This window comes from Morone saxatilis, unplaced genomic scaffold (genome assembly GCF_004916995.1).
Source record: "Morone saxatilis isolate NCDOM2014 unplaced genomic scaffold, NCSU_SB_2.0 Contig7, whole genome shotgun sequence".
Classification (NCBI taxonomy): domain Eukaryota; kingdom Metazoa; phylum Chordata; class Actinopteri; family Moronidae; genus Morone; species Morone saxatilis.
Window position 1 is genome coordinate 5,606,897 of NW_023340246.1, and position 14,335 is coordinate 5,621,231.

At 38.9% G+C, this 14,335-nt stretch overlaps 1 protein-coding gene across 2 annotated transcripts in view; it reads left to right on the top strand.

The window, feature by feature from the left end:
- Nucleotides 1-7,216, top strand: part of LOC118340898 (centrosomal protein of 128 kDa) — a 37,168-nt gene extending 29,952 nt beyond the window's left edge. Inside the window, exons 21-25 of one of the 2 annotated variants that reach the window (XM_035679059.1) lie at nt 180-203; nt 3,636-3,713; nt 3,977-4,090; nt 5,442-5,550; nt 6,432-7,216. In XM_035679059.1, the coding sequence (XP_035534952.1) occupies nt 180-203; nt 3,636-3,713; nt 3,977-4,090; nt 5,442-5,550; nt 6,432-6,505 (399 nt within the window). In that variant the 3' untranslated portion in view covers nt 6,506-7,216. The remainder of the gene's footprint in view (nt 1-179; nt 204-3,635; nt 3,714-3,976; nt 4,091-5,441; nt 5,551-6,431) is intronic. The other variant, XM_035679061.1, reaches the window with a different exon arrangement.
- Nucleotides 7,217-14,335: the final 7,119 nt, after the last annotated feature.

Below are 14,335 nucleotides of genomic sequence, written 5' to 3' on the forward strand. Positions count from 1 at the left end.
CCTCTCTTTTCTGTCACTATTCTCCCACACACACTGGATTTCTCTCTGCTTATCTACTATTTTGAGCTGTTACCCGAACTCACCGTGTGGCTCATTTTGTTAGTTTAAACATTACTTTGGTATTGGGTCTTACTTTGTTTTTATATGGATATGAAGTAATATTGTTTGTGTCTTTACAGGACCGTGTATTGGATCTGGAGATGGTGAGGTTTGATTTCTTTGATCAAAGTAATGAATAAAGTAGTAAAGGTGATGTCTCTACTAGATGTCTGACAAGAGCTTAGCATTTCATACCAAAACAAAAGCCCACCAGACTGCACTGACAAAAACAGTAATTGCAGATAATCCTTTACACAATTCAAACCAGACAGAAACAAAAAATAGAAACTCACCAAAACAGTCTGTTTGTCTTTCCAACAATCAACAACACTGGTTTGATTGTGAATTAAGGGTTGATTTCAGAGTTCGATGTGAAAATATTAGCAAAATGGGTTGCAATGGTGGCGGCAACGTAACCTAATACAGAAACAGCCGTACTATAGCTATGCCTGTCACCAGACTCCTTTGACAAAACGGTAATTTTATCTTGGATATCATCATAACATCGTAACTTCATTCAAAGGGTACTAAACAAAATAAAACTCTTAAAACCATCTTTGTTATTCTTTCCACTGTTCCAACAATCACTGACTCCAGTTTGGTCAAAATAAATCTTTAATGTACTGATGTAGCAGTTTCACTCGCTCTACACAGTTAAATACATTGGGACTCACATGCACTAACATGCATGCATGGTAAACAAAGCACATACAGGCTGGGATAGCAGCACGGGCGGGACACTGTATACTTACATAGCAAATATTAGTTTGCTATATTAATGTTTTAAATCTCATAACCTTAAAAGACAATTGTGTATATTAGAGTTTAGAAAACCTGGAGTTATGAATTGTCCTGGAGTTGTTAGATTAGAAATCATGTTGACTTTCAGCATGATTCGGCGCAGCCGTTTTGGCAGGTTCACCTAGGGCTGTATTTGTTTAGCAACCCATAGAGCCTAACAGAGTGTTAGAAAAGATTGCTTTAGTCAAGGCTCATGGCTCTGTTAATCATCATAAGTCCTGCTGATTGGGTTAAGAACTGAGCTGTGCTGACAGTACAGTATTGACCTCACCATTCAAACTGTTAACGTCCACTACTAACATCCTCAATCAGCTATTAGATGTCACCCCAAAATTACTTAGCACCACTGAAAGGTTATATTGACCTAAGCGCTTTTTACCCTCTTGAAAAAAAGAAATAAATGAAGCTGTCTAACGCACGCTGTCTATGCATCACAATTATGCAGCATGCATGGCCACTTCAGCCTTCAATTAGCTGGGAAAGAAGAGGAAATACCTCAGACCCCCCCAACACGTCAGATAATTTCTGCTTACCACAACAACACAGGGGCAAGATGCATCGACCCATCCTCCACTCAACCGGATGGTGGGGATCAACCAACAGTCTTACTTGTGTATGTCAGTGTGCCATTCAGTGTAGCAATCAGCGTGACGCCTTGTAACAACCAGCTCCTTTGATGCTTAAATGCTCCATCTGAATGGGAATTGGAGGGCTATTGAAACATACAGCGGAGGGATGAATAGAATGGAGTGCGGCTAGAGCAGTTTCTAAATCAAAGATTGAGTGTTGTAACAAGTCCTCAATTAGCTTTTGAATCGAGCACACAGTTTGTCATCATGTCTGTTACCATGTAGACTTGACGCCACCGTTTTTATTTATACTGCAGCAGTTGTGCATATAATAGAATCCATAGTTGTTTATAGTAGTGTTGGGAATATAGTAGTAATGGGAACTGTATAGACTGCATTCTCAGCAACTGTTGTTAGAGGATTTGTATGTTAAAGAAATACTGCACTGGAAATCTTTCGGGTACCTGTGGCCAAGTGGTTCAAGTAGATATTATATGACCTGCTGTGGACCTTTGTTATCTATCATAATCACCCCCCGCCCCAAAACTTCCTCAACAACCCTGCAGCATAATCCTGTCTTCCTCCGTATATCCAAATCCTCATATATCAATACATTGCTGAATATGGTACTTCTGGCAAATCTTTGGAGCTAGAAGCGTGTGCAAGTGTTTTATCAAAGGTGCCCTGTGGAGATTTTTTTTATTACTATTTTTACATTCAGGTCTTCACAGTACACTGGTATCTGTGAAAGTCTATGCTGAACGTCTTAAATTAGCTTCAATTCAATTTTATTTGTATAGCGACATATCTCATAACAGAGAGTTATCTCAGGACACTTTTCAAAATAAGAGCAGGCTTACAAGACCGAACTCTTTATAAAACATTTGCAGTGCCATTTAAAAATATATCTATATTTCAATCTATGCGTTGTTACGTCCATTTTTCCAGGCTTTGCAGCCTTCTTTACTGCCTTTGTTGGTGCATTACAAACACTGACTGAATAGTGTGAAAACAGCAGCCGAAAAGTGCATTCTGATGCATGATACAAACAAGACCTGCTCATGAAAACATCACTCTATTGCACTAATAGTCAATGAAAATGTTAAGGCTCTGTGGGACATCCTATTAAATTGTGGAAATATGTAAAAATGGAACATTTTGCTTTAGACATATATTGACAATAATCCTGGCATTTAAGCAGCCTGTTTTAAACTCTACCACTCATTAGAAATGACAGCATTGTAGATGACGTGTGTGAGCATATAAAGAAACATATTTACAAAAGTACTGTTTGGCTGATCTGTACACAGTCTAAAGATAGGTTTGTCGTGCATATGTGCGAATGCTTATACAGTTTATTTTAAGGGACAAAATATTTTATATGCAGTCTTATATTTCACATTCTGTTTTGTCATGTAGGAAGACATAAATAATACATAAACGTGCTAACAGTATCGGCTGTGCACCCTTGTTATTTGGGTAGAACATCCCATTATCTCTGCAAATACAAAGGCATCAGTAGCCGCCACAGAGCAGTTAAAGCACACGGAATACTGATCCAGCTGTGCAGCTTTCATCAGTACTCATCGCTTCAGGTGACCCTTGACTGGAAACGACGTCTCATTTCACTAAATGTGTGTTTTTATTGATTATTCCGTCCTTGTTTCTGTTTCTTTCATCTTTTCCTCGGTCTTAAGTGAGTAGTGCTGAGGAACAAGGAAAATTCACATAACGGGAAGGGGAGGCACTTAAGGGAATTGGGATGTAGCCCCGGTGTTTACCCCTAGATATTTCTCTATTAACTATTACGTTTGTTGTCATTGCCCGTGTGCTTCTGCTTCTCCCGTACATTGTAATTTATAATGAGTTTTTTTTTTGTTTTAAAATGTGAATTACATTTATATTTTGGATATTGTATCAATTTTTTCCGTTAATTCTTTTCAGTTAATCATATTTGTAGCTGTTGCAAATTTAAATGGATGGAGTTAAATGGCTAAATAATAAATGTCAGGGCAAACCAAGAAACCACATATTGTTATGTACAATTAACAATTTTTTGTGTGTGTTGTGTCTGTCTGTGTGGTCTGTCTGTGTGTGTCTGTCTGTGTGTGTGTTGTGTGTGTGGTGTGTGTGTGTGTGTATGTGTGTGGTGTGTTTGTTTTCCAGAACACAAGAGTAGCCCTGGACCACTTAGAGGCACTTCCAGAGAAACAATGTCTAATGGAGAACTTCAAAGATTTGGAGGTGGGTTCACTTCAAGCCTAGAGTATTTTTTAATGTAATGAAATACAGTTAACACCCAACTGTGGGTGCAGTAAAAATTTTAAATAATAATATAAATCAAATAAACACCATGCAGAAAACCACCAAAGAATAACATTGTATCAGATTTATTATAACCACATTTATCCGGTTGCATAATGCATTCATTTTACTTTCGGCCTGGTTAAGTACAGTCGTCTTTAGTGTGGTAGGTTATGATGACAGCCTCCATTTTGTGCCTTCAGGAATCCCAGCGCCAGAGGGACATGGTCGAGCAGCGCTACTCCAAATACAAAGAGATCGTCTGGGACCTGCAGCACCAGCTGGACGAGTCCAAGCGCAGAATCCAAGAGTACAGAGTACGACACGCAGACAGATGCAATTCTGTACTCTGGAAAAATGAGCTTTATAATGCCTTACAAGAGCCTGTACTCCCAAACAACAACCCACACTTTTTCTATTTCAGTCACTAATTGCACTGCTTTGTTCAAACAGCAGCAGTTTGGATAAGGATAGCCTGACTTTGAGAGCCATTTATGAGTGTAGCTCGCCCACACCGGTGCCAATGTGTGCACCGCACCTAATTTGCAACTTGTATGAATAAATGAATAATTTCACATGCTGGTAATGCATCATGGATGGACAGAGTAGGACAAGCTCGAGCGATGGCACAAATGTGCATTCAAACAAAACCGGAATTTCACCAGTCACTGTTACTTGCTACAGTCATCTTCTGTGCTATAAAGCCGTCAAGGGAGCCATCAAGACATCATTGTTGACAGCTGATTGCCATGCAACCTCCCCTAAACAGCCACACAGTCACTTTTTAAATGGTTTTAATGTGCCAGATTACCCTATTGGTTTGCCAAATGACTCCCGTGCTGAGCGATAAGTGGCGATTGCATTAGTTTAATAGCTGCTGCCCACTCGGGGTTTGTTTAAGGAAAAAGGATGGATGGGATGTCTTTACAGAACCTCCATCTTGATCAGTCAGCAATGCCAACAACAACAAATAGCTTCTACACTGAATGTAACAGTGGCTCTCTGACTGAAACACCGGCTTGGGTCAATGCCTGTCCTGTCATTACAGGGCATCTGCAATGTTGATCAGAATCAGAATCAGAAATACTTTAATAATCCCCGGGGGGAAATTACTTACTTACTCTATAAACAGGATAAAAGAAATCTAAAATGTGTGTCAAACTTAAAGAGACAGCAGCAACTTGGCAGGCCTTGCAACAGAATCACAAAATATCTTTTAGACATCTCTTTTTAGGCTGGGGCACTTTTGCCTGCATGTTTACAGGCAAATAAAAGTCTTGAAAAGAAGCTTTTATCATACACTGGTGCACACTGTCCATAGAGGAACTCAAATCACTCACTTCACAAACAGAATATTTTATCATTCTGTAGAGCACTTGGGATGTCCAAACAAGTATTTTGTGGACACAAAATGGCTCGCAACTTTTATTTTAAGGTACTTCAAGGTAGATTTTGTGTAGTCTATGTGCTCTGTAAAGTGCGTTACTGTAAGACATGCCTTATACAGAGTTCTGTCTGATATTCTATCCCCAACAGACAGGTATAAAATCTCCCCAGTTATTAGATGGATTGTTTTTATTATTCAATGGCACAACGCAACGCAGCCTCAACGTGCAGCGAGCTGCTGACTTTCAGCCTTGTCGGTTTCTGTGTCCTCCTGTCTTCCAGGACGAGAAGCTGGACGCCACTTCCAGGAGCCTGAGACTGGCTGCTCTTTCTTCCTCCATCAAAGGCCCCAGCACATTCCTCAGCAGCTCGCTGAGATCTGACACACTGTGTGAGTATTTATATACTGAAGCTACAAAACCTGTGCTCTGTCAGCTTATCTGTTGGTTGGTTTGATGGTAGTCATGTTTTTTTTTCCTGCATCTCTGCATTGCTGGATCATTTGAAAACATGTACAAGTATTTTTAAATGTGTTGTACTACAACAGTCGGCACAATGGCTGGATAGCTAAAATACAAATCCAGTTTATTTTGCAAGACACAATTATGAATTTACTTTTTAATACAAAATGTATTACATTTATCCCAGCAAATGTCATAATATTCATATTTTCCAGTCCAATTGTGTGTTCTTGGGCAAATAAGCACTGTCACTGGGTATTTGTTTCAGTAAAGATGAATTATGCAGCACCAGTATATCATTAAAAAGCTTAAGTTGTGATGTACATAATTATACTTGATGAATTTCACCGTGGCAGTCTTAGAGCACAGTAACTTCTCCGTTTAGTATTTCAGCATGGCGCCCAGAGCTCAAACTTTCCATCAGTGCTCTGGCTGTGTGTCTGTATCACTGCCAGTAGCTCATAGCCAAAATCACTTGTAGCACTTTACTAAGCTGCTTACAGATATTTGGCACAGTGTGAGAGGAGCGTACTTTCTGTGGCTTTGTGTCTGTTTTACCTCCAAGAATTATGGTGGCCAAAACATATCTATGGCTATTTACCACTATTGTTAATATACAACACAATTATCACATGCATTCATGACTACTCTGGCAGTAACAGGTAGTCCTAATCATTTTGGTACTACTTGTAATGAAATATCAATTACCAATAGAGAGAAATATAGTACTCCCACCCTTTTGGGCTGTGACTGGGTGATAGACAGGGAATATAATTGTTTTTCACTCACTCTCCTCCCTCCCTTTCCACAGCTCCTCACAAACGCCTGACCAGTTCAGACTTGGATAACTCCACAGTCAACGGGGCCAAACCCCTCTCAGATTAGCTCGACCTCATGTGAACCTCAAGTGAACCTTTATCTGTATCCGTACAAACCCAAACACGGTGCTTTACAGCTGATTCTACCTGCCTTGTGCTCAGAACAACTTGACTGTACCAGGAGGCCTTGCACTCAACACTAATCCTCCTCGACTACCTCAACCAGGCAATCACTGAAGGTGCTCAAGAGCAGAAGGGTAAGAGTGAGATTTCACAACAAACTTTGACAAATACTTTAAAGGAGGAGATACAAGTTTGGACACTGTAAAGGATGGTATACTGTTAAGTGTTTAAATGTTATTTATAAGAGCCTGAAATTAATGTATTTGAATGGATTTTTAAACCAAAATAGTTTCACTGTTACATTTCTTGCCATTGTTTCAACATTTTAATTGCTCAACAGCTGTTTTAAACATTGTTTACCCTATGACCAATCTGTACTCTTATTATCATGCCAATGTGTTTGTGTTGAAATTATTTAGTAGAACTACTGGTGCCTTTCGAAGACTATGCAGTTTTGTTATTTTACTGACAATGTGTTGTCTTCATCATGAAAATGTGAAGAATCTGTTGTTTTTCCATGTTTTAAATGCATTGACCAACTGTCTGTTTTGTTTCATACAGTATATATTTGTAAAAACAAACACTAAGCACAAATAGATATAATTTTTTATGTAATATGAAGAGAGTGTATGCACTACAAATAAATCCCCATGCAACTAAATGTCTGGTTTATAAGCACACTTGATGTCCCCTTCATTGCAGAGTGAAGTGTTTGCTTTGCAGCAGCCGGGTAGACTGCAACTATTCCCACTGGTAAATCTTTTGCTAAAAACCTTCATCAGAGATAACAACCTAAAGCCACATGAGAGAGAAATGTCCTCTTTTAATTTACTGCTCAACTTCTAAGGTATAAACACATTACCTGCTGTGCAAACATTTCTCAAAGTTGTACATAATCTCATTTGAGCCGTATGTCTTTTGAGACTTTGTGCAGTACTTTGGAAAGGTACTGTAAGGTGGTGTACAGTATAAACCTGACCAAACACCCTCAAACCACACTGAACATGTTGGCAGATATGAAGCCCCGAAACTGACAAAGTTTAGTAAAATGTTATCAGACAAGTCAAAAACACAGCTAAACGCATAAATAAATAATAATACAATAAATAATTAAAATGTGTGTAAAAACAAAATATTAAGCTTTGTTTTCTCTGAGCGCTGATCTGTTTGTAAAAATGCAGTCAAGATTTTTATTTTTCTCACTACCACCAATCAATTGATAAAATAAGGTTTAAATACAAGAGAACACTTTTACTTAGCCCCGTTTATTTTTATTTTCATTGTTTTTGGTAAAGTTAACATTTTCCATTTTAATTTCCTCACCAAATGTGGAAATGTTGCCTGTGTAAAGTAGGAAATAAAAGGATTAAAGGACCAGTGTGTATGATTCAGTGGCATCTAGCGGTGAAGATGTAGATTGCAACTATCTGAATACAGCTTAGCCTTTTAAGTGTGTAGGACTGGGGTCAGCAACCTTAACTATCAAAAGAGCCGTTATTGGCAGAAAAATGTAAATCTGTCTGGAGCCCCAAATATATTTATTTATTATTAGCTTTATAGTGCTGATATATCACCGCAAATCAAGCATGCCAGTAAACTAGCAGATAAATGGCACACAAATCTGTTCACACGCTAATACAGTCTCTATTTTCCTCTGAAACTTTCTTGTTTTGGATTTGGACTCCATAGCTAGCCTAGCTAGGGATGCTGTAGGTGGAACTACAGTGGCTGTGAATCATGGGAATCTAGAGCCAGTGTTTGGTTTGTCCATTCTTGGCTACTATAGAAACATGGCCATTCAACATGGCAGACTGTAGGAGAGGACCTGCTCCCTCTCTAGATGAAAACGGCTCATTCTCGGGTAACAGAAATTATTCATATTTTCTGGGTGCTCTTACACTAATGAAAACATCCTTATTATATTCAGTTTATTCTAAATGTTACACACTGGAACTTTAAATGTGACCAAATAAAGAGAACAACTAAATGAGATAGTAAAAGATAAATAGAATTGATTGGTTAAAAAAAATGATATCCTGTTATTACATTTTGTCATTATCAGGGCTCCATAGAATCTGTCTTTTTATAGTGATTTAATTGGTGTGCTTTAGTGGTTCATTACTCCCCCAAAAAGTAAAATGAATTTCACCACTTGTAATTTTTTCAGTATTACTCAGCACAATCATGTTTCTCAAGTAGCATGGTACTTTTAAACCTGAAACAAGACATACATAAGTATGAATTTATGAAGCTAAACTTCCCAAAAGAAATGCGATTCATGCATCTTTACTAAATCCAAGCTTGTGGGGGTTTTGGAGCTTTGTGTGTGCCAGCTGTACAACACAAATCCTCTCCTTTATAAGCTTCTGCAGGTGTCTTTTGTACAGCAGCCTGTAATATTCAAAGAGAAGAAAAAAAACTTAATTGACAGCTAAGTAGTCCCCCGTCTTAATGAAAATCAAAGCTTATGTGAGTTTTGGCATTTTTGAACACACTTCGGTACTAATGTACTGTCTCATCCTCTGAAGGAACAGCACTGTTATCTCTTTAAATCACTTTCAAAAAGGAGAAAGTCTTGCATTTAGAAGAGGCAAAGTTTTTGCTAGACTTAATAACAAAGGCAAAACAAAGTGTTCCACATAGTCCAAGCGATTACAGGTCCAGTCTGACAAAATGTCTGTGTTTTATGAAGCAGCATCCAGAGGAAAGCAAAGCTCAACCAAGCTTAGAGCAAAAATGAGCTGCGGCACTGTACTAAGCCTTCGCTCAATCCCTGTTTCCCCTCTTAAGTTCTAAGTACATTTGGAAAGCTGAGGTCCAGAGAAAATATTGAGCAATTCTCGGAGCACATATTCCAGCACAGTTTGTCTGCACATGTGTGGTGACCACTCAACATACTGTAGATTTTACATTCATCTATTGACTTGTGATAGCTGGTTCAGGTAGGTGGTTAGCACTAAACACAGACAGATGGTGAAGTCGCAAACAGTCCAGAAAGTCTAACAGATACCTGGAGACTATGAAATTGAAAATTTAGGATTGTTTTGCTTTGTAACTCACCTGTCAGATGAAAGCAGAGTGAATTTTGGCAATAACATTTGTTCCCCGTTAGGGCTCAAACTTGAGCTCAGACTTAAATTTGAAGATGATGAGCAATCTCAGAGTTTGGCTTTTTCATCCCCTCATTCATCATAGTATTGATATTTTCACATTTGTCTAAATCAATCATATTTGGCAGTCTCAGTCACACTCGCAGACATCCCCTGGCTCCCTAATGTACTTCTTTATACTGTAACTACGTCCCTAGGAAAGTGTCTGCTTATCTAAGCTATATTAGGTTGCAAAACACATGCAAACTCATAGATCAGTCCTGCTGTTCCCAGCAGACTAGTTTCTCCATTTACATTCTGCCCCATCATTAGTCCAGCTTTACTCCACTTTGTCAGGTTGAGAGATGTTAATGAATAAATTTAGAGCCTTCCACTGGTTTGTTTGTTTTCCCGCAGAGGAAAATACCGCCTCTATTTAAAAAAAAAAAAAAAGGAGTTTGTCATCTGCATTTGCACATGCATGAGAAATATAACACACATCTGTCTGAGCTTGTCAGAATAAATTGCAGCATGACAGTCAAAGTTATTTAAAATGTGCCAGTAGTATTCAGATCTATTCAGGAAGACTCGCAGAATGCTTCTTTCCCTGTCTGTATGAATGCAGAAAGGCTGAGAAATCAGGTCATTAGCAGGGTGATGCATGTTGCAGAGCTGACAATCAACACACGCAAGCAACACATTCAGACACACACATTCTTTCTCAGCTCTCAAATACATGTATTGTTGCACAACTCTTGTGAGGCAGCTTCTGGAGATGAGAAAATGTTTGCCTACCTTCTGCTTAGTTGTGTCCTCTGTGTCTCAGCTCAACCTTCCACATTTGCTCTGCTGGTGTCGCTCAGGTGTGTCGCATCAGTGGATCATTACCAGTCAGACACGACGAATCAAAGACTGATATATCTTAAAACTCTGGCAAAAAAAAGGCTAGACTCCAATAGGGGGAAGTTTAAAAACAAATAAGGATTTATGTAATTTGAGTGAACTAAACCTATAAATTCTCATTCATTAGAGGCCTAGAGATGCAACTGTGCTTATTAGTGTCATATCTTAACATTTATTGTTGCCCTCCTGGTTTAGATTCAATATTAATAAGGATAATTTTACTTTAGACAGCACACTCTGCAGCTGTGCAGGATCCAGTCAGTAGTATGCTCAAGGGCATCACAGCAGGATGGTTATGTATAAGTTTAAACGGCCTGTCAAACTGAGGCAGGCAGACAAACATACATATAAGCCCTTCCTCACAGATACTGTAATTCCTAAAGTTGAATATTATCCCACTAAAACGGCCATTAGTAAACACAGCAACCCCTTAGTGTTGCTTCTGCCTCTCACAGCCAATCAAACAGCAATGGGGTGTTTGCCACCGCTGCTTACCGCCGTTATAGTGCTGGCATAAGCCTCTGCAGGAGCCACAGAGGCTGATTCCCATTAGAACAAACCTATTTGGCTTGCATTACAAACCCATTCAATCAGGCAGCCATGCTCTGCTTTTTCGTTTAAGCCCGGAGGCTGAGAGTGTATCCAGCCGCTGTCGTTCAATAAGTGAATGGGTTATTGCAGCTGAGTCTTCGTATCAACCTCATTTTCTCCTGGGCTTAGGGGGAAAAAAAAACATATTTTTTGTGCAATTGTTGTGCAACAATTTGTATTTATAACCCATTTTAAAATAAGATGAAGTGCTGTACACTGTGTTTGCTCATCGAATATGCAACAGTCAAGGGTGAGTGGAGTGATTTCCATGTTTGATAGCAGACAGGTGTGGAGGACCAGCCCGCCGATCGTGATGCCAGAATGACCTCTCCTGGCACTGTGAGTGAGTCCACGCGTCCTTTATGGCACGCTCGAGTGTCATCACTTGTGAGGACCTGTGCTAAATCACAGGGAGCAGCCCTGCATAGACTCACAGCTACCAGACGGTGACTTTTATGAGCCAGTTGTGAATTGACTGGAGTGACGGCTGTAATAGTTACAGATTCAGTGTCATTAGTTTATTACTTATCATTCACTGCGTCGCATGAATATGTGATTAGCCTGCAAATGGGGGATAAGGGTTCTGACTGTCAGGGCCCTGGGCAGAGTCTGGTCTGAATTTTTCTTCATAATCCTCCTGTGTATATGTCTAATTAGCTTATTATTCTTTTAGTTCACACAGCACTGGTTTTGAAACAGGTTGGGATGAAATCTACAAAACAAATGAAACCCCCTCTGTGCAGCTGCTGTAATATCAGTGACCAACTGGAACAAGCAGGAATAAAACTTGGCTAGCTTATAACGATTTGAACATCTGAGAAAATGATGGTAAAAATTGGTACAGTGAAGAAAATTATTTTGGAAGAAAACATTTCTTCAAACATGGGGGGGATAAATGCTGGATATAGATGTAAGTATGACCCATAATTCCTAGCATCCCCTCAGCTGTTGTAAATTAACTAGTTCTTATGTAGAGATTATTCACCTACAGGGTGGAACTAACGTAGCCACTGCCAGTTTGGATTAAAGAATAAAACAGGAACTGTTTGTGACACAACCTAAATATGATACAAATGTTCAAATTACATTTCATCACATACAACATACACTACTGTTCAAAAGTTTGGAATCGCCTGCCACAAAAGCTTGATTCAGTACAGCCAGATGTGTGAGAGGACTATATTCAGAATTCTATATTTCAGAATGATCTTTGATAGTGTTAGGTTATAGAAAATCCTCTTTACAAATACATTTGTATGAAGGGTGTGAAGTTCCCTCTGTACAATAGTTTAACCGAACTGACAACTGAAAGGTCAGAAAGAGACAAAGATCCATCAGAGCAACAGTCCAGTAAGAATATAAGGATTCAGCAGTCAGTGGGAAAGGAATTGGAAGCTTGGCATAAGCAGCAAAATCTGTGGAGATTTAAATAGGAATATGTTACTGTTTCAGTGTCAAGTGCAAAATAACACCTAACGAGCTGTAATTAATGCATGTTGCTTTAGCAAAGCTGTTATTAACTTCTTAACTTTGAAATAGAATCAGGGTTAGCACTACTGGAATATCAGAATATCAGCTGAACATACTACAGACAGTTTAAACGTGTTCAGTGTAACCACTGAGTAGACTGCAGAGGGCCCAAGGAAAAATGCTCCCAAAATATTTAGAGCCCAATTACACTGTTGTGGTTCAATAATGATCCATCATGTACACATTTCTGGACTGGAAAACAAACTGAAAGGTATTTGGAGAAAAATGGTTATAACAGTATTCTCCCCTGTCAGGCAGCACTGTGGAGACATCGACTAAATGTTTTTAGTCATTTGATTATTATTATTTTGGGGCCAAAACTATTTCAAATGTCAATAATATATTTGGTGTCTATATTATATTTATATTATATATTTGTATTATTAGTCTCTATCTGTTAAAATAGCTATTATTGAAGGAACAGTGATAAACATCAATATAACAGGTGGTTCCAGACATTTGAACTGTACCTTAAATGACAGAATATTATGCCGATAATATGAAAGACCAGACAATTGCAGCTAGTTTAGCATAATAATAATTTCCCACTTATTCCAAACTGAATACTACTAACTCTGAAACACACACATTTCTCTGTTTGCATTTATAAATTGAACAAAGTCAGACCTACATTTACCAAGGATCAGAAGTTAGGTTTAATGTATATATAATATGCTTTGGCCCCTAAAACTGTAATTCATAGAAGTTATGCTATGGTTTGTGATGCTACTGTGACTAACTGTTTAACAACTGATTCACACGCTATATATGTATAAGTATTTACTAACAAAGACATTTAAGTGTTAATGATGTAACACAATATAACAAATCACTAGTTTGAAAGCTGGTAATTACTAAGTGCTTAGGATGGACTGTGAATACAAATGTATGAATAGATTCATGATTAGCTGATGCAACCTACTGCTTTGTTTGTGTTTCTGTACACCTAATATAAATCCTGTTTCACCTGCCAGGGCCGAGCTAAAAGCCATCCAAATAAACCAGATGGATGTTTTAAAAGTTTTATATAACCAGGCAACTCAATTAAAAACAGATTGTTATTTGCCTTGACTGGCTGGCTAGAGCAGAAAGACCTCATGTGGAACTCAGTTTTGAATTTGCAATGTGTTATCAGCAGGAGAGTCACCTTTACAAGCAACGCTGATCCTTTGCCAGAGTTTAAAAAAGAGCTGAAATACATTTTTTTGTCAATCTTGATGAAAATGTCGCACTTATCGCTGGACTTTTCTGTTTTTGATCTTTATCACTTAATGTATCTAAACCACCTCAAACCCAAACTGACCTTTATGAATTTTAATTTCAGCAGCACACAGAAACCCAAACAGCCTCTGCCACCATCACTTATAGTCAAGTCATATTTCACCGCTGGTTTTGCCGCAGTCCCCATTACAGCAGCTGAAATAGTTTTCAAGTTCACTCAAATCTCTTGCTTCCCAGATCCCATCCCGCCTCACTTTACATCTGGTCTGAACAGGCGGGGCCGGGGTCAGCCTGTGGGCTGTGCAGGGACCGTGGGGAGTGGAGCTGCTGCTGAGATACTCATTGCTTCATTGGGATTCTCACTGGATCCAATCACACTGTCAAGCTTGGATAGGAGGCCTGTCTCCCTAGGTAGTGGATACAGCGCACACACACACACA